The 18,700-nt window shown below is 36.5% G+C and overlaps 1 protein-coding gene across 3 annotated transcripts in view; it reads right to left on the minus strand.

The window, feature by feature from the left end:
* The window catches only part of MTR (5-methyltetrahydrofolate-homocysteine methyltransferase), a 157,096-nt gene that overhangs the window by 112,698 nt on the left and 25,698 nt on the right, over positions 1 to 18,700 (minus strand). For all 3 annotated transcript variants that reach the window (XM_001378286.4, XM_007481573.3, XM_016430236.2), the window contains 2 exons: positions 3,174 to 3,243; positions 1,077 to 1,169 (listed from right to left, as the gene is read on the minus strand). In XM_001378286.4, the coding sequence (XP_001378323.1) occupies positions 1,077 to 1,169; positions 3,174 to 3,243 (163 nt within the window). The remainder of the gene's footprint in view (positions 1 to 1,076; positions 1,170 to 3,173; positions 3,244 to 18,700) is intronic.

Here is an 18,700-nt window from a genome sequence, read left to right on the forward strand (position 1 = left end):
CTTACCTTCCATCTTAGAATCAAAATAAAATCATTGGTTCTAAGGCAGAAGAGTAGTAAGAGCTAGGCAATGGGAGTTAAGTGACTTGCCCAGGGTCACACAGCTGGGAAGTGTCTGAGGCCACATTTGAACCCAGGACCTCTTGTCTCTAGGCCTGGCTCTCAATCCACAGAGCCATCCAATTGCTCCCAGTAGTTTACTTTTTAAAAGCATTTATTTAGTCATATATAGCATATGGAATGGTAAAACAAACAAAAGGAAGGATCCTTCTCTTCAAGAATCTTAAGATTTAATGAGACAAACAGTACAAATACTTAAGACTCACAAAGCCAAACACAAGGAGCTAGCTCCAAACACTCAAAGCAAGTCCTCTTTTAACCTTTCCCTTTTTTCTACCTTACTTTAGTAATAACAACTGGAAAGATGTCAATTTCTTTTTCTTTTTTTTTTTTAAACCCTTACCTTCCATCTTGGAGTCAATACTGAGTATTGGCTCCAAGGCAGAAGAGTGGTAAGGGCTAGGCAATGGGGGTCAAGTGACTTGCCCAGGGTCACACAGCTGGGAAGTGTCTGAGGCCAGGTTTGAACCCAGGACCTCCTATCTCTAGGCCTGGCTTTCAATCCACTGAGCTACCCAGCTGCCCCCAAGATGTCAATTTCTTAAGGGCAAAGGGACAATGGAATTACAAAGACAAGCAATGAGCCAAATGAACAGGCTAAAATCAATTATGATCCCAACACTGGCCTCAGATGATGAGAAGACTACAATGAATGGGAGTAGGGAAAGGGTGTCAAAGAACAAACAAAAGAATTATATTCTACTCCTTCAAATTGTGCCTATAAGAGTTGCCAGAATTTAAAAGGTGACTGCACCATTTTATGGCTATCCTTTCAAGCTAGTACAATGTAAATGAAGACAAGAAGAAAAAGGGCACAAAAAAAGAGAAAGAAAATAATCTCATTTTGCACATGCTTTGGAAAGCTCAGTAGCCTTTATAAAAGGGCAATCATAACATCAGCACTATCCAAAAAGCAAGCTACAGCAAAAAAAAAAGAACAAAAAAAGAAATACTCACTGATGTTTCTATAATCCGGCCTTTCCACAGAAGGTGATACAGAGAGAGTCTTATTGGTGGGACCCATGGATCCCGCCACAAACCTCTTAATCCCTTTGAAAAGAAACAAAAAATGGTGAATTTTTGAGGTATTCACTCTGTGGAATTGCAATTGCCTGGCTACAAACTAATGAACATTTTACCCAAACAGAATACTGTGTTATCACCACTGTAAGGGCTCTATTTTCTGGTCATCTCATAATCCTAAAGGATCCTTGTTAAGTTTAAATGATACTATGCATTTTTAAATGGCTCTGAACCCTGGAACACTACATCTCCCAGGACTCACTACCCCAACTTCCTCAGATACATCCCACTTCCTTTGTGGGAGCTGTCTAAGAAAGTATAAAAGAAGAGATAAGCATGGGTTTTCAGGCCTTTTCTGCAGAAGAGCCTTTTGCCCCCGAGACCCTTTTACTACAGGGCTGGAAATCTAATTTTCTCTAGCCTTTCCAGACCTTTATTTTCAGAGTAAAAATAAACCTATCTAAAGATCCCTGAAGTCTGGCTTGATTTAATTTAAATCCCTAGCATAATTATAGCTAAAATTATAGCTAAAAAAGAAAAGCCTGGTCAATTTCCCCACTGGGACATGGGGACCCCCAACTACTTTCCTTTCTCTACCTTTTCCCTCCATTTCACCGTCTACAGTACCTGAAATATTTTCCAGTGATCTTTGGTCAATCAACATTTGTTAAGCACCTAATATATGCAAGACACTGTGCTAAGCACAGAGGATACAAAAGGAGTACCTACCTTCAAGGAGCTTACAAAACTAAAGGTAAATACATCTAATAATCCTCTCTGAATAACAATTATCTCTGAAACTTACAAAACTGGGAATTCAGGTCGATGAGTGAATGAAAAAGCATTTTTAACAGATTTGGTTCATCTGAATAGCTCTTTCATTACAACAATCTCTTATAATAAGGGATAATTAATAATAACTATAATATTACAACAGATTAGATTAGATAATTATAATAATTAATTATAACAATCACTTAGGATCCTTTGATTTTTCTGGGTCCAATGTTTTCTCTAATGGCTTTCAGATATGCCCAAGAATCATTCTATTTCCTTTCCCCATAAACAGAATTCAAGTGTGACATCATTTATCAACTTTTATTGATTTTAACCATTCATTAATCTAGGCTCCAGACTCTGAGTCATAGTACACACTAGAATAACTGAGTGGAGATAGCCAATTAATAAGTCACAGAATTTTGACATTTTATTTAAAAAACAAACAAACAAACAAACAAAAAAAGACCTATGTACCTTTATTTTTCTTAAGTGCATTCTAGGAAAGATAAATCTCTTATTTCTCTGTCCTGCTGTTACATCAATAAACTGATGATTTGTGTATGTTTGGGTAATCTACTAAAATTTCACATTATCTTCTCAAAAAGAGTTTCCATAAGTTGCTTTGGCTTTTATTAGTATGCCATGCAAATAAACACCTGATATTCACCCTTTAAAAGATCTCTTATGGTAGCAATTGTTTCTCATATCTAATAAATCCAGAGGCTCCACTTGGTATCTTCTGTTTTTTTTCCTACCCTTTCCCAGTTCCCTGCCCCTAGTCCAAGTCCATACCTAAGTGCTTGGGGGCACCTCGTTCAGAGTACTGGCACTACAGTATCGAATTACACATGTCTACATGCACGGCAAAGCATTCAAGGACATCTAGCGACACAGTGTGAAGGATATACAAATCATAGCCTCGTTATCCAGCTAAGCAAATCACTTCACAGGAAGGGAGAGGGGGAGAATGCCAGAAAACTGTCAAATAAAGTATTCTAATGATAATCTAAATGGGAATGTGCCATTTTGTCAGTATCATGATACCCTTCCAGAAAAGGAGGGAAAAAAACTATTCCACTTTAAACACAGAGAAGCCAAAGCACTCATTATAGTTAGCATGTAATGGGACTGCAGATGTCAGATCAAAGTGTCACAGACAGCCAAAATGAATCAAAGACAACCAGGTTGCAGTCTAGCAAGGAGAAGGAAGACAAAAGGTTGGGGCAGGGAGGGAAAAAAAGAGTTCTTTACCTGTCTGGGAAGTTACATCATCTGCTGCCTTTCTAGCCACTTCTGCAGAACATTTGTTCAGCCGATAAGCCTTAAAAAAGAAAAAAATGGCAAATTTTATTCTTCCCTGCATTTCTCCACCACAGAGAATAAAAGAAACCAACGAAGGCCATATCACAGATTATTAACACATATAGATCACTATATCATAGAAATACTAACTCTAAGTCCCAAATAAAATAGCACCATTCCTAATAAAGAGTCAAAGGACCTTGTATAGGAAGTCTTCCCCAACACCTCTTAATTCCAGAGTCTTCTCTCTGTTAATTATTTCCTATTTATCTATTTATCCTGTATATAGTTTGCTTTGTATGTTTTTTTGTTTGCATGTTATCTCCTCCTGCCCCCATTTGACTGTAAGCTCCTTAAGGAAAGGGATTGTCTTTTGCCTCCTTTTGTTTACACAGAACAGAGCCTAGTGTGAACTTTAGATTACGCCACCCTACTTAGTCTAACAAAAATCAGGAATGTCTACACCCATACTTAAGGATTAAGTATTTTAGAGGATGGTCTATGACAGACATGTGGTAGCAAATGACAAATCAGAAACAACTGACAGACTCCTGGGCTGTCCTAAGTCAAGCCTAAAATATCATTGGTACATGTGAGATGAAAGAAAGTGATGTAAAACCGTCTATATGTTTCTCATCACTTCTCCTCTCTACAGCCTCTTTGATGGCAGAGAGGTGGCTGGCGGCAGCTTGCTGAGCATGTCAGTATCTTAGCATGGCAGCAGCTATTGTCTGGTTTGGCGGTGAGTTTTCCTTGATACTACACTGGGAAAAGCTGAGTAGATAGTTCAGGTTCAAGCATCTTAGCTGAGCTCTCTTGGAGTTTAGGCTGATACTTTATCCTTTACCTTCCAACACTATCCCCATCCCCTTAGAGCACTGGTTCTCAACCTCTCAATTTGTAACAATGAGAATACATAATGCATATCAGGTATTTACATTCCAAATCATAACTGTAGCAAAATTACAGTTTTGAAGTAGCCACCAAAATAATTTTTTGGTTTAGGGTCAATGCAACATGAGGAACTGTATTGCGGGGTCACGGCATTAGAAAAGTTTAGAACCACTGCCTCTCTAAGGTTCTAATCTTCCCCTTGGCACAGGCCAGGCTGGAGAAATCCTACACCTTTTCCCTCTCCCTTCTCTTTAATTTCTTTCCTTTATATTAATTAAAATCACCATAAATTTCCAGCTGACTTGTGTATTTTATTTGGGATATTCCCTGGTGACCAAAATTAATTTAGATTAGGTCACAATCCTAAAATTATCCTTACACTAGCACATAACAGATACTTATTTTTAAACTCTTACTTTCTAAGAGACATAGGGGCAAAGGCTAGAAAAACAGGGTTAAGTGACTGATCATGGGGTCACACAGCTAGGAAGTAGCTTGGGGCAGATTTTAATCCAGATCCTCCCAATTCCATGCTTGGGGCCCTCTTTTCTTCTGTGCCACCTAGCTGCTCTTACATAACAGACACTTAATAGATGTTTGATTAATGAACAAAATGCTCTAAAAAGAACTAACTACCAATAACTATGTGGGGAAAATAGCTTTTAAGTTTTACCTAGCAAACAATAGATTGGCAAAAATGACAAAAGATGGAACTAATCCATGTTGGAGGAGTCATAGAAAACTATACTAACACAATACTGACAGAACTGTGAATTGATCCAAACACCTTGGAAAACAGTTTAGAATTATGCAAAAAGTAACTAAAATGTCCATGTTCTATAATTAAGAGATTTCATTGCCAAATTATCAAGGAATTCAATGTCAAAAAAGAAAAACACACACACAAATAGTTATAAGCAACATTTTTTGTGCTAGTAAAGAACTGAAACCAAAGCAGAGATTATGGTCCATAGATATAATGAAATATTATAATGCTGTAAAAAATCATAAATGACATATTGAGAATCACAATAAGATTTATATGAACTGATATAAAGTGAAGCTAGCAGAACCAATAAAATATTATGCACACAATAATTAAAAGAATGACAATGGAAAGAAGAACTATGACAAAATAATCAAAGTCTATTGCTGTGAAATTTTAATGACCAAGGTTTGATTCCCAGAAAAGAAACATGGGAAAGCAGCTCTATACATTTCTTTACTGAGGCAGAAGAAAGGGACAAGGAACATGAAATATATATATCATGAAGCTTTTGTGATATCTTAGTTTTGTTGAACTAAAGGTTTTTCTTCTTTTTTATTCTTTATCAAAAGGGAGTTCTGTCTGGGAGAACATAGAGAGAATAAAACATTATGAAATAATCTATTAAGAAAAAACATGTATTTCTTTAAGGAGTACTGGCAACTATAAAAATCAAGACTGATGTTAAAAATCTGATCCAGGGATATATCCCTGACTCAGGTGAATAGGATACGCTGTGTGAGTACTAAAAGATAACAAAAAAAAAAGTTTCCTGGGCATTATGTTTATAACCTTCCCAATGGGAAATAAGTAAGGAAAAGTTGGCTTTAGTCAAAGAGTAAATAATTATTCATGATTCAATGATAACTTATAAAAAGGTGCCCAGTGGATTACCTCAGATTTGTATTTGGCCCTCCTTAATTTAAGATTTTTATTTTTATTACTGACCTGGAGGTGGGAGGTCTTGGGTTCAAGTGTGGCCCCAGACACTTCTTAGCTTAGCTGAGCAAGTTATTTCATATCATTTGCCTAGCCCTTGCCACTCACTCTTCTGCCTCAGAATTGAGATTTAGTATTAATTTTAAGACAGAAGGTAAGGAAGATGGCAGCCTAGAAGGAGCAGAAGTTCAGACCTCTGAATACCCTTCCCTAACCTATCACAAACTGAATGCTCCTAGGGGACTAAAAAATATACTTAACAACAAGACACACCCAAGGAACCCTCCTGGACTTAATTCAAAAGGTACACCCCCTGAAAAGCCAGAATCCGAGAACACTTGGGTTTAAGGGGAAGACAGAAGGAAGGTCCCAGGACCCATCCCCCCTCCCACCCAGAGCACTTAGACTCCCAGACCCCAGCAGCAGCGGGAACTTCTGGGCGGGCAAAGGTGCTGGTCTGGAGGGCGAACCTTGTGAGTAGGGCTGTGCCAAGTACAGAGCATCCAACACAGACGGCGGGGAAGGAGCTAGAGAGGGATCAGACCTGGCAGCCTGACCAGAGCTGTGGAGATCCTCCATATTTGCTCCAGCCTTCTAGGAAGTTTTGGACTCAGAGCACACCCAGCCCAACTAAACTGAACTTAATCCCATCAAAAATCTCCAGAACTCAGGGAAGCCCAGGCTCCACACCCATCCTCTTGACTGCTGGACTTTAACCCAATCAAAAGCCTCCAGAGGACAGGGAAGCTCAAACCCCAACAAACCTCCACCAGAAACTACACCGAGAGATCTCCTGTTAAAGCTCCAAGAGGGGAGACTGACAGAAGCCCCCAAAATAAAACAAACAAAAAAAAAATGAGAGGAGCAAGAGCACAGACAAATACGGGGAGTAAAGAAGGGGTGAATTTGAGCAAACAACAGAAAAAGAAGAAACTATAATAGACAGAGGGGGAGAGATCAGCAAACAATAAATCAGAAATCCCAGCAAACTGGATACAGGCTGTGGAAGAACTCAAAATGCAATTAAGAGAGGCTGAAGACAACTGGGAAAAGAACTTAATAATTAAGATAAGTCATCTGGAAACAGAGACACTTGAACTAAAACGAGAAAATAGTGTCTTGAAAGCCAAAATCAACCCGCTGGAAAATGAGGCAAAGGAGATGAAAGATGACCTTCAATGAAAATCAGATCAGAAGGGAAAGGATGACCAAAAAGCCAGGGATGAAATCCAGGCTTTAAGAACCAGAATACAACTACTGGAATTAAGTGACCTCACAAGGCAGCAGGACACTATAAAACAAAATGAAAAGAATGAAAAAATTGAGGAAAATATGAAGTATCTCATTCACAAAACAGATGATTTAGAAAATCATTCAAGAAGAGACAATTTAAGAATCATTGGTCTACCAGAAGACTATGACAAAAGAAAAAACCTAGACATAATACTACAGGAAATTATTCAGGAAAACTTCCCCGATATCCTAGAACAAGAGGGGAAAGTGGAGATTGAAAGAATCCACAGATCATCTCCTGTATCTAATCTCCAACTGACAACACCCAGGAATGCTATAGCCAAATTCAAAAACTATCAGACCAAAGAAAAGATATTACAAGCTGCCAAGAAGAAGCCATTCATATACCACGGAAACACAGTGATGATAACACAGGATCTGGCTGCATCCACACTGAAGGACCAAAAGGCATAGAATATGAAAGCAAGGGAACTAGATCTACAACCAAGAATCAAATACCCATCAAAACTGACTATATTCTTATAGGGGAAAGTATGGATATTCAACACAATAGAAGAATTCCAAGCATTCGTAAAGAAAAGACCAGACCTGAACAGAAAATTTGATGTCCAAGCACAGAACTCAAGAGAATCATCAAAAGGTAATTAAAAAAGAGGGGAAAAAGAAAAACAAAACAAAATAAAACAAAACAACAAAATTTTTTAAGAGACTCAATAAGTTAAAATGATATGTATCCCTATAAGAAAAGAGGTCATTGGTAACTCTTAAAACTGTTGCTATCACCTGGGCAGCTAGAAGAATTACACTTAGAGTGAATAGTGACAAACTGTATAGGATGAAAGGACAAGACATAAATAGGTATATAGATATATGCATGCATAAATACATATACACATGTGTGTATACACACACACATATATATATGTGTGTGTATATATATATACATACACACACATATATATATATATACACACACACAACCAGAGCTAAAAAAAAAAGAGGTTAATACTAAAAGAAATGGGAAAAGAAACAAATGGGGGTAAATTTATATGTCACAAAGAAGCTCATGGCAGGAGGGGGGAGAACATCGATACACTGGAAGGGTAAAGAGATTGGAGACAGGAAATACTCAACTCTTACGTGCTTTGAAACTGACCCAAAGAGGGAAGAACAATCCAATCCATTGGGGGAGAGAATAGAGTGGAAGGGTAAAAAACAGACTGGTGGGGAGGGAAGCAGTAAAAGGAAGGGAGAGGGTGGGGAGGGGGAGCAATTTTTAAAAAGACTACAGGGGAAAATAAGGGAGGGATAAGAAAGGGGGGATAGAAAGGGAAGTAAAATAAGGGTGGGAACTAGGGGGACTGATTATAAACAAACATTGGTGTAGAAGGAAATAGTGAAAGAAAAGGCAGGACAAAGAGTAGAAATCAAAATGCTGGAAAATACACAGCTAGTAATCATAACTCTGAACGAGAATGGAATGAACTCACCCATAAAACACAAGCGAATAGCAGAGTGGATTAGAATCCAAAACTCTACCATATGCTGTCTGCAAGAAACACACATGAGGAAGGTAGATACACATAGGGTGAAAGTAAGAGGATAGAGCCAAATCTATTGGGCATCAACTGATAAAAAGAAGGCAGGAGTCGCAATCATGATATCTGACAAAGCCAACGTAAAAGTAAATCTAGTTAAAAGAGATAGGTAAGGTAATTACATCCTGATAAAAGGCAGAATAGACAATGAGGAAATATCTGTACTCAATATATATGCACCAAATGGCATAGCATCCAAATTTCTAAAGGAGAAACTAGAGGAGCTCAAGGATGAAATACATAGAAAAACTATACTAGTGGGAGATCTGAACCTTCCTCTATCCGAACTAGATAAATCAAACCAAAAAATAAATAAGAAAGAGAGGTGAGAGAAGCGAATGAAATCTTAGAGAAATTAAGAGTTAGTAGACATGTGGAGAAAAATAAATAGGGACAAAAAGGAATACATCTTTTCAGCAACACATGGTACATTCACAAAAACTGATCATATATTAGGGCACAAAAACATTGGAAACAAGTGCAAAAGGGCATAAATAATAAATGCAACCTTCTCAGACCACAATGCAATGAAAATAATAATTAGTAAGGGTACATGGAGAGATAAATAAAAAAATTAACTGGAAATTAAACAATATGATTCTCCAAAACCAGTTAGTTAAATAACAAATCATAGGAACAATTAATAACTTCATTGAAGAAAATTACAATGGTGAGACATACTTTCAAAACCTATGGGATGCAGCCAAAGCAGTACTGGGGGGGGAGGGGGGATTTATATACTTGAGTTCATATATAAACAAATTAAGAAGGGCAGAGGTCAATGAATTAGGCATGCAAAATAAAAAACTAGAAAGTGGACAAATTAAAAATCCTCAGATGAAGACTAAATTAGAGATCCTAAAAATCAAAGGAGAAATTAATAAAATTGAAAGTCAAAGAACTATTGCTTTAATAAATAAAACTAGAAGCTGGTACTTTGAAAAAACAAATAAAATAGACAAAGTACTAGTCAGTGTAATTAAAAAAAGGAAAGAAAAAAACCAAATTGACAGTATCCAAGATGAAAAGGGAGACCTCACCTCTAATGAAGAGGAAATCAAGGCAATAATTAAAAATTACTATGCCCAATTATATGGCAATAAATATGTCAATCTAGGTGATATGGATGAATACTTACAAAAATATAAATTGCCTAGACTGAAAGAGGAAGAAATAAATTACCTAAACAACCCCATATTAGAAAAAGAAATTGAACAAGCCATCAAAGAACTCCCTAAGAAAAAATCCCCAGGTCCAGATGGATTTACAAATGAATTCTATCAAACATTCAAAGAACAACTAATCCCAATATTATACAAACCATTTGACAGAATAAGCCAAGAAGGGGTTCTACCAAATTCTTTTTACGACACAAACATGGTACTGATCCCAAAGCCAGGCAGGTTAAAAACAGAGAAAGTAAACTATAGGCCAATCTCCCTAATGAATATATAGATGCAAAAATCTTAAATAGGATACTAGCAAAAAGACTCCAGCAAGTCATTACAAGAATTATCCACTATGATCAGTTAGGATTCATACTAGGAATGCAAGGATGGTTCAATATTAGGAAAACCATCCACATAATTGATCATATTAACAAGCAAACCTACAAAAATCACATGATTATCTCAACAGATGCAGAAAAAGCCTTTGATAAAATACAATACCCATTCCTATTGAAAACACTAGAAAGTATAGGAATAGAAGGGCCTTTCCTAAAAATAATAAACAGTATATATCTAAAACCATCAGCAAACATCATCTGCAATGGGGATAAACTCGAAGCCTTCCCAATAAGATCAGTAGTAAAACAAGGATGCCCATTATCACCTTTATAATTTAATATTGTACTAGAAACACTAGCAGTAGCAATTAGAGAAGAAAAAGAAATTGAAGGTATTAAAATTGGCAATGAGGAGACCAAGCTGTCACTCTTTGCAGTTGATATGATGATTTACTTAAAGAATACTAGAGAATCAACCAAAAAGCTAGTGGAAATAGTCAACAACTTTAGCAAAGTTGCAGGATACAAAATAAACCCGTAAAATTTATCAGTATTTCTATATATCTCCAACCCAGTTCAGCAGCAAGAATTAGAAAGAGAAATTCCACTTAAAGTCACCTGAGACAATATAAAATACTTAGGAATCTATCTGCCAAGACAAACACAGGAACTATATGAACACAACTACAAAACACTCTCCACACAATTAAAACTAGATCTAAACAATTGGAAAAACATTGATTGCTCATGGGTGGGATGAGCTAACATAATAAAAATGACCATCCTACCCAAACTTATCTATCTATTTAGTGCCATACCCATTGAACTTCCAAAAAACTTTTTTACTGAATTAGAGAAAACCATAACAAAGTTCATTTGGAAGAACAAAGGATCAAGGATATCCAAGGAAATAATGAAAAAAAAATACAAAGGAAGGTGGCCTTGCAGTCCCAGATCTCAAACTATTACAAAGCAGTTGTCATCAAAACAATTTGGTACTGGCTAAGAGACAGAAAGGAGGATCAGTGAAATAGACTTGGGGTAAATGACCTCAGCAAGACAGTCTATGACAAACCCAAAGACCCCAGCTTTGGGGACAAAAACCCACTATTTGATAAAAACTGCTGGGAAAATTGGAAGACAGTGTGGGAGAGATTAGGTTTGGATCAACACCTCACACCCTACACCAAGATAAGCTCAGAATGGGTGAATGACTTGAATATAAAGAAGGAAACTATAAGTAAATTAGGTGAACACAGAATAGTATACATGTCAGACCTTTGGGAAGGGAAAGATTTTAAAACCAAGCAAGACTTAGAAAGAGTCACAAAATGTAAAATAAATAATTTTGACTACATCAAATTAAAAAGGTTTTGTACAAACAAAACCAATGTAACTAAAATTAGAAGGGAAGCAACAAATTGGGAAACAATCTTCATAACAAAAACCTCTGACAAAGGTCAAATTACTCAAATTTATAAAGAGTTAAACCAGTTGTACAAAAAAAATCAAGCAACTCTCCAATCGAAAATGGGCAAGGGACATGAGTAGGCAGTTTTCAGTTAAAGAAATCAAAACTATTAATAAGCACATAAAAGTGTTCTAAATCTCTTATAATCAGAGAGATGCAAATCAAAACAACTCTGAGGTATCACCTCACACCTATCAGATTGGCCAACATGACAGCAAAGGAAAGTAATGAATGCTGGAGGAGATGTGGCAAAGTGGGGACACTAATTCATTGCTGGTGGAGTTGTGAATTGATCCAACCATTCTGGAGGACAATTTGGAACTATGCCCAAAAGGCAATAAGAGACTGTCTGCCCTTTGATCCAGCGATAGCACTGCTGGGTTTGTACCCCAAAGAGATAATAAGGAAAAAGACTTGTACAAGAATATTCATAGCTGCGTTCTTTGTGGTGGCAAAAAATTGGAAAATGAGGGGATGCCCTTCAATTGGGGAATGGCTAAACAAATTGTTGTATCTGGTGGTGATGGAATACTATTGTGCTCATAGGAATAATAAAGTGGAGGAATTCCATGTGAACTGGAATGACCTCCAGGAAGTGATGCAGAATGAAAGTAGCAGAACCAGGAGAACATTGTACACAGAGACTGAGACACTGTGGTACAATCGAACATAATGGACCTCTCCATTAGTGGCAATGCAATGTCCCTGAACAATCTGCAGGGATCTATGAAAAAAAACACTATCCTCAAACAGAGGACAAACTGTGGGAGTAAAAACACCAAGGAAAGGCAATTGCTTGACTACAAGGGTGGAAGGGTTATGATTGAGAAGAGACTCTAAATGAACACCCTAATGCAAATACCAACAACATGGAAATGAGTTCGGATCGAGGACACGTGATACCCAGTGGAATTGCGCGTCAGCTAGGGGAGGGAGGGAGGAAAAGAAAATGATCTTTGTTTCCAATGAATAATGTATCACCAAATAAAATAATGTTTAAAAAAATTTTTTTAATTTAAAAAAAAATTTTTTTTAATTAAAAGACCGGTCAAGGTGTTACATGGTAGCCAAAAAACCTAATATAACAATGTAACATTGACCTATATTAAGAGGCAAAATTTCTAGGAATAAGGAAGTAATAGTCCATATTGCAGTCATATAATATATGGAGTAGTATGTCCAATTCTAGATCACAGTTTTGTAAGAAAATCAATAAGCTAGGGAGCATTCAGAAGAAGACAACCAAACTGGTGAATTGCTTTGAGTTATAAATTTTAACAATTTATTAAAGAAGTGGGTATGTTAGTATGGTGTAAAGAAGTCTCAATTCAAATTATAACACAAAGCAATAATCATCAAAATTATTTGGTACTGGTCAAAGAACAGAGGAATCAATCAATGAAACAGACCAGGTATGCAACATAGAGAAGAAAAGAAACTAGCAGCATAATTTTCAATAAACTCAAAAACCCCAACTATTGACACAAGGGCTTAGTATTCAACAAAAACTACAAAGAAAAGTGAAAAGCAATTTGGCAATAATTGGCTTAGGCAACTTTCACACCATACACTAAGATAAGTTCTAAACAGATACATGATTTAGAAATTAAAAATCACAAATGTCATTAAACAAAACAGAAGAACAAGGAAGGGAATACCTACCAACAGAGAAAGACTTTTCGCCCAATTAACTATTTCCCTTCTAATTTTAACTGCATTAGTTTTATTTGTGCAAAAACTTTCCAATTTTATATAATCAAAAAGTCTTTTGACTTTAGAACCTCTCTATCCCTTATTTGATCATTAATCTTGCCCTATTCAATAGGTTATTTCCTATTTCCAGCCATTCTGAAAAGCAAGTTGGAACCATTCTTAAAGTTACCGATTTAAAAAAACATTAGAGATAGGGATATAGCATTTTCAAGTATTTGAGGAAGTGTAATGTGGAAGAGAAATTAGATCAGACTGATTTACTGCAAAGAGTAAAAATGAATAAAAATGAAAAATAGAAGTTGCAAAAAAGGCAAAATTTAGGCTTGATATAAGGAAAAACTTCTCCAAAGAACAGGTTATCCAAAAGTGCAATGGGTTACATTGATATTTAATGAGATCTTTCTCATTGGAAGTCTTTTTTTTTTAATTTTTTTTAACATTATTTTATTTGGTCATTTCCAAACATTATTCATTGGAAACAAAGATCATTTTCTTTTCCTCCCCCCCCACCTCTCCCATAGTCCACTGGGTATCACATGTGTTCTTGATTCGAACCCATTTCCATGTTGTTGGTATCTGCATTGTCATTGGAAGTCTTTAAGCAAAGGATGAATGACCATATGTTGATTATGCTGTACTAAGGATTCTTTGGGGGGGCCACTTCCTTGGACTATGTGGTTGTTTAGGACCCATCCAACTCTAAAAAATTTTGTAACTCCAAGAGTTAGCTGACAAAGAAACATTCTATTTAAAGGTGGCAAGATAACTAAATTAGGGGAACAACCACAACTAAATTAGGGGAACACAGAATAGTTTACCTGACCGATCTTTGGAGAAAGGAAGAATGTATGACCAAATGAGACAGAGAGGATTATAAGATGTAAAATGAATAATTTTGATATTAAATTAAAAAGCTTTTGTACCAACAAAATTAATCTAACCAAGACTAGAAAGGAAACAACAAAATGGGAAAAAATGTTATAACAAATGTCTCTGATAAAGATCTAATTTCTCAAATATAAAGAACTAAGCCAAATTTATAATAAAAGCCATTCCTCAATTGACAAATGGTCAAAGGATATGAAAAAGCAAATTTTTGATGAAGAAATCAAAGCCATAAATAATTATATGAAAAAATATTCTAAATCATTCTTGATTAGAGAAATGCAAATTTAAATAATTCTGAGATACCACCTCACACCTATCAGATTGGCCAATATGGCAATAAAGGAAAGTGGTAAATACTGGAGGGGATGTGGCAAAATTGAGACACTAATGCATTGTTGGTGGAATTTTGAATTGATTAAACCATTCTGGAGGGCAATTTGGATCCAGTAATACCAGTACTGAGTCTGTATCCCAAAGATATAAAAATAAAAATGGGAAAGGGTCCATTTGTACAAAAATATTTATAGCTGCTCTTTTTGTGTTAGCAAAAAGAAGAGATCCACCAATTGGGGAACAGCTGAACAAACTGTGGTCCATGTTGGTGATGGAATATTGTGCTATAAGAAATGATATGCAAGATGATTTTAGGAAAAGCTGGAAAGATATGCAGGAACTGATGCAAAGCAAAATAGCAGAACTGGGAGAACATTGTACACAGTAATACAATAACAGCAGTATTCAATTATTATCTGTGAAAATTTGGCTACTCTCAGCAATACACTGATCTAGGATAATCATGAAAGGGAATGCTACCCACCTCCAGAAAAAGAATTGTTGGTGTTTTCTTTCACATCAATTCATTTTTTGTTTGATTTTGGGGTTTTGGTTATGACTTTGCTCTTACAACAATGACCAGTATTGAATGGAAGTGTTTTACAAGACAATAAAAATTAATTTTTTTTTAAATAATAGGTGGCACAGTGGACAGAGTGCCAGGCCTGGAGACAGGAAAATCTGGCCTCAGACACTTTAACTGTGTGACCCTGGACAAGTCACCCAACCTGTATGCCTTAGTTTCCTCATCTATAAAATGAGCTGGAAAAGGAAATGACAAACCACTCTAAATATCTTTGTCAAAGGGAAAAAAATGGAGCCATGAAGTATTGGTCATGACTGAAAAATGACTGAACAACAAAAAGTCTTAACTGCTCAAAGTTCTCTCTTTATTTGTCACGGTCAAAGAATGAGGCACACTGGTGAATAGAGAACTGATATGTAGATTTCCAGGAAGAAATATCTAGGCCTGGGCTAAAATCTGGTAACCTGGATTCCAGCCATAGGTCAGCCATTTGATAAGTGAGATTTCTGTCAAGTAAGTTTCTCCTGTTAGGTAAAGAAACAAACTACACAACCTTTAAGTTGTGTTCTAGATCTAACATTCTATGATCTGGTTCATGGGATATTTGGACTACCAAATATATTTCAGGTAGGATTTAAATTAGATGAAACTTAAAGCAAAGTTTCTTCAGAACTGATATTCTAATTCTTTCATAAACTGAACTAACAAAACTATAAAGAACATGATGATCCAAAAAGAATGTTATAATTCTAGAATGTCTTACTGTCTTCATCTTAAGCATTTAATTATCACTGTAAAAGCAAAATGCTTCTTTTCCAAAGATTCCCAGAAGTCAGAGTGCCAAATAAACCAGCTTTTAACATGCATTTCATTCTAACTCTAAAAACAAGGCATGCATATAGGGGTCTTTTAAAACATCTCTGTTCCAAGAAATGAATAAGGAATGCCAAGGCATTCATGACTCTTCCTTCGGTTGGTAATACAAATTTTTTGGGAGGGAAAACCATTAAAATATGCACCACACATTCTCACCATAGCATCTTGTAAAATTGGAAGCACTGAAGCAATGTTACTTAAAAGAAACCATGTCAGACTCCAAATACTAAAGATAGCTCACAAAAAGCCAACACATAGTGCCTATCACATAATAAGCACCCCTTTCATCTTATTATCACTTGCCCATAAAGGAAGCCCATTAGAAAATTAATGGGTACAGAGCAAAGTAATTAGAACCAAGAGAACAATATGCCCCATGACCACAATAATAGAAAGGAAAACAACCCTAAAAGAAATCAAAACTTAGCTACATGCAATATCCTGACCTGACTCCAAAGTGCTAATAAGCATGACTTCTTCCTCTAGGTAGAAAGGTAGGAAACTATAGGTCTAGAACGGAGGACATGTCGTAAGCCAGGATCACATGTAGTTTGTTTTATTTAAAGATACTTCTTTGTTACAAAGGAGAGCTCCAACAAGAGAAGATAGAGTTATTAGGCAGTGAAAGTATTATTTAAAAAAAAAAACAATCGCTTTTTAAAGTAACATAGAACTGGAAACAAAGCATCTGCCCATCAATTGGAAGATGCCTAAACAAATCATACATGAATGGAATGTAATATTACTGTATTATAAATTAAGAATACAGAAGAATGGGAAGACATCTATAAACTGTCGTAATCAAAACCAGGAAAACAATATACACAGTGACTGTAACAATGTGTTAAAATTAAATTAAAAACTCCTGGTTCTTAGTTCCCATAGAGTTAACTAATATTCACTTGAAATAGATAAAGCAGATAGGTAGAGATTAAAGCCTATTTCTAATCTAATTTTAACAATGTGTCTCTCCACATGGCTATCTCTCTCAGCCACACTCCTCCACCGCCAGTCCTCCATTGCTGCCGTCCAAGGAAATAGAGAGCACATGCCCCCTCACATCCCTCTTTTATCCTTTCTTTTGGCCCAATCCATAACTTTCAGTTCCAGGTCATGTCCCTGGAACTCTTCACCTGTGACCTATGTTTGGAGCGTTCATGTGACATCCAGTCACACAGCTCAGGGACGCAGGTCAGACAACCCCAGGGGAGGGGGTTCCCTTTACACAAATGTAAATGGAAAAAACAAAACTCAAGAATCTGAATACTGTGGAATTATCGTCATGTTTGAACATGGAGAAGGAGAAAATGTACCTATCTCTCCACCATTCAGAGGTGAAAGACTATGGGTGCAAAATACTAAGTATATTGTCTGACTGGTGATATGTTGGTTAGTTTTGCTTAACTGTTCTTCCACCTCTCATTCTTTTTTGTTCTTTGTGACAAGGAACGGTGTTCAGAAGCAAAAAAAAAAGATGTTAAATCAACAGGAAAAACAGGTGGTCAAAGTCTTTTTAACTCCCACGATGCTTCCAAATAGATCTAAAGAAATGCACCAGAGTCCTGGTTATGAAATCCAAGGGGGGGAAAAAATCATAGGGAGTTATTTTTGCAGCCCTGGTTGGCAAAGAGAGACAGATAGAGGGATCTGAAGACACTGCAAAAGTGTCTAAGCAGGAATAGTTACATGGAGCATTCCATTTTGGCAAGAAGAGGTTCCAAATCCTGAAATGAGAGTTCCAACCTTGCACAAGCTAAAAGAATAAATAATAACTGGCAGCTATCCAGTTCTGAGTCATAAATCCAGGGTGGACTGAGAAGGCAATCTAGGTCTGCAGTAGCTATCCAGAGTGAGGCACAGTCTTGGACCCCAGAAAGTGTACAGTTCAGAAATAAATAGCAACTATGTGGTTCCGAACCTAGAAACAGAGCAGGGTCCTGGTTTCATGCTCCAACACATGCCTAAACACAGCCTAAAATCTATAGTGAAATAACCATGGCAGGAATCTCAGGCTAAAAAAAGAATCTGAAGTTTTGTCACCATGAACCTACAGAGCTGTTAAGCAGGCTAATAGTAACTAAATCCAAGAGGAATTCACTAGAACTCCAAACAAGGCAAGTCCATAGACGTGTTGTTCAATGCAAATCCAGGGTCAGGAACCTGAAGGACTCAAATCAAGAGACTAGAAATTAGACAATCCACTTTAGTAGTACTGAAACCCTGAGTTGTCCCTAAGATTCTAGAATAAAGCAACACTCAATACCCAAGAAATCAGTTGTACAAGAAGCCCAGAAATTTCCTCAGAAGTTTACAGAGTCCAGTTTTAACATCCAAAAAGTCCAAGAAGCATATTGAAAGAATGAGCAAACAAAAAAAAAAGAATCCAAAGATTAAAAAAATGATAATCGTGACAGGAACATTCAAGATAGAAACTCCAAAGAAAACAATGGTTCTAACACATCTAAAAGCACCACCTCAGAGAAAAATACCCTCAGCAACTATTCAACTATAATTCCTAGAAGAGATAAAGCAGGAGTTTTAAGATGCTCAGAAGTAAAATGAAAAAGCTAGAGTAAAAAATTGGAAAAGAAATGAGAGCAATGGGGAAAATAACTGGTAAGGAAATAGCTACTTGTCACAAGAGGTACAAAACCTTAGTCAAGCAACAAGCTCCCTGATAATTATTGCTGTGTTGTTTAGTCATATCCAAC

Source organism: Monodelphis domestica, chromosome 2 (genome assembly GCF_027887165.1).
Source record: "Monodelphis domestica isolate mMonDom1 chromosome 2, mMonDom1.pri, whole genome shotgun sequence".
Taxonomy (NCBI): Eukaryota; Metazoa; Chordata; class Mammalia; order Didelphimorphia; family Didelphidae; genus Monodelphis; species Monodelphis domestica.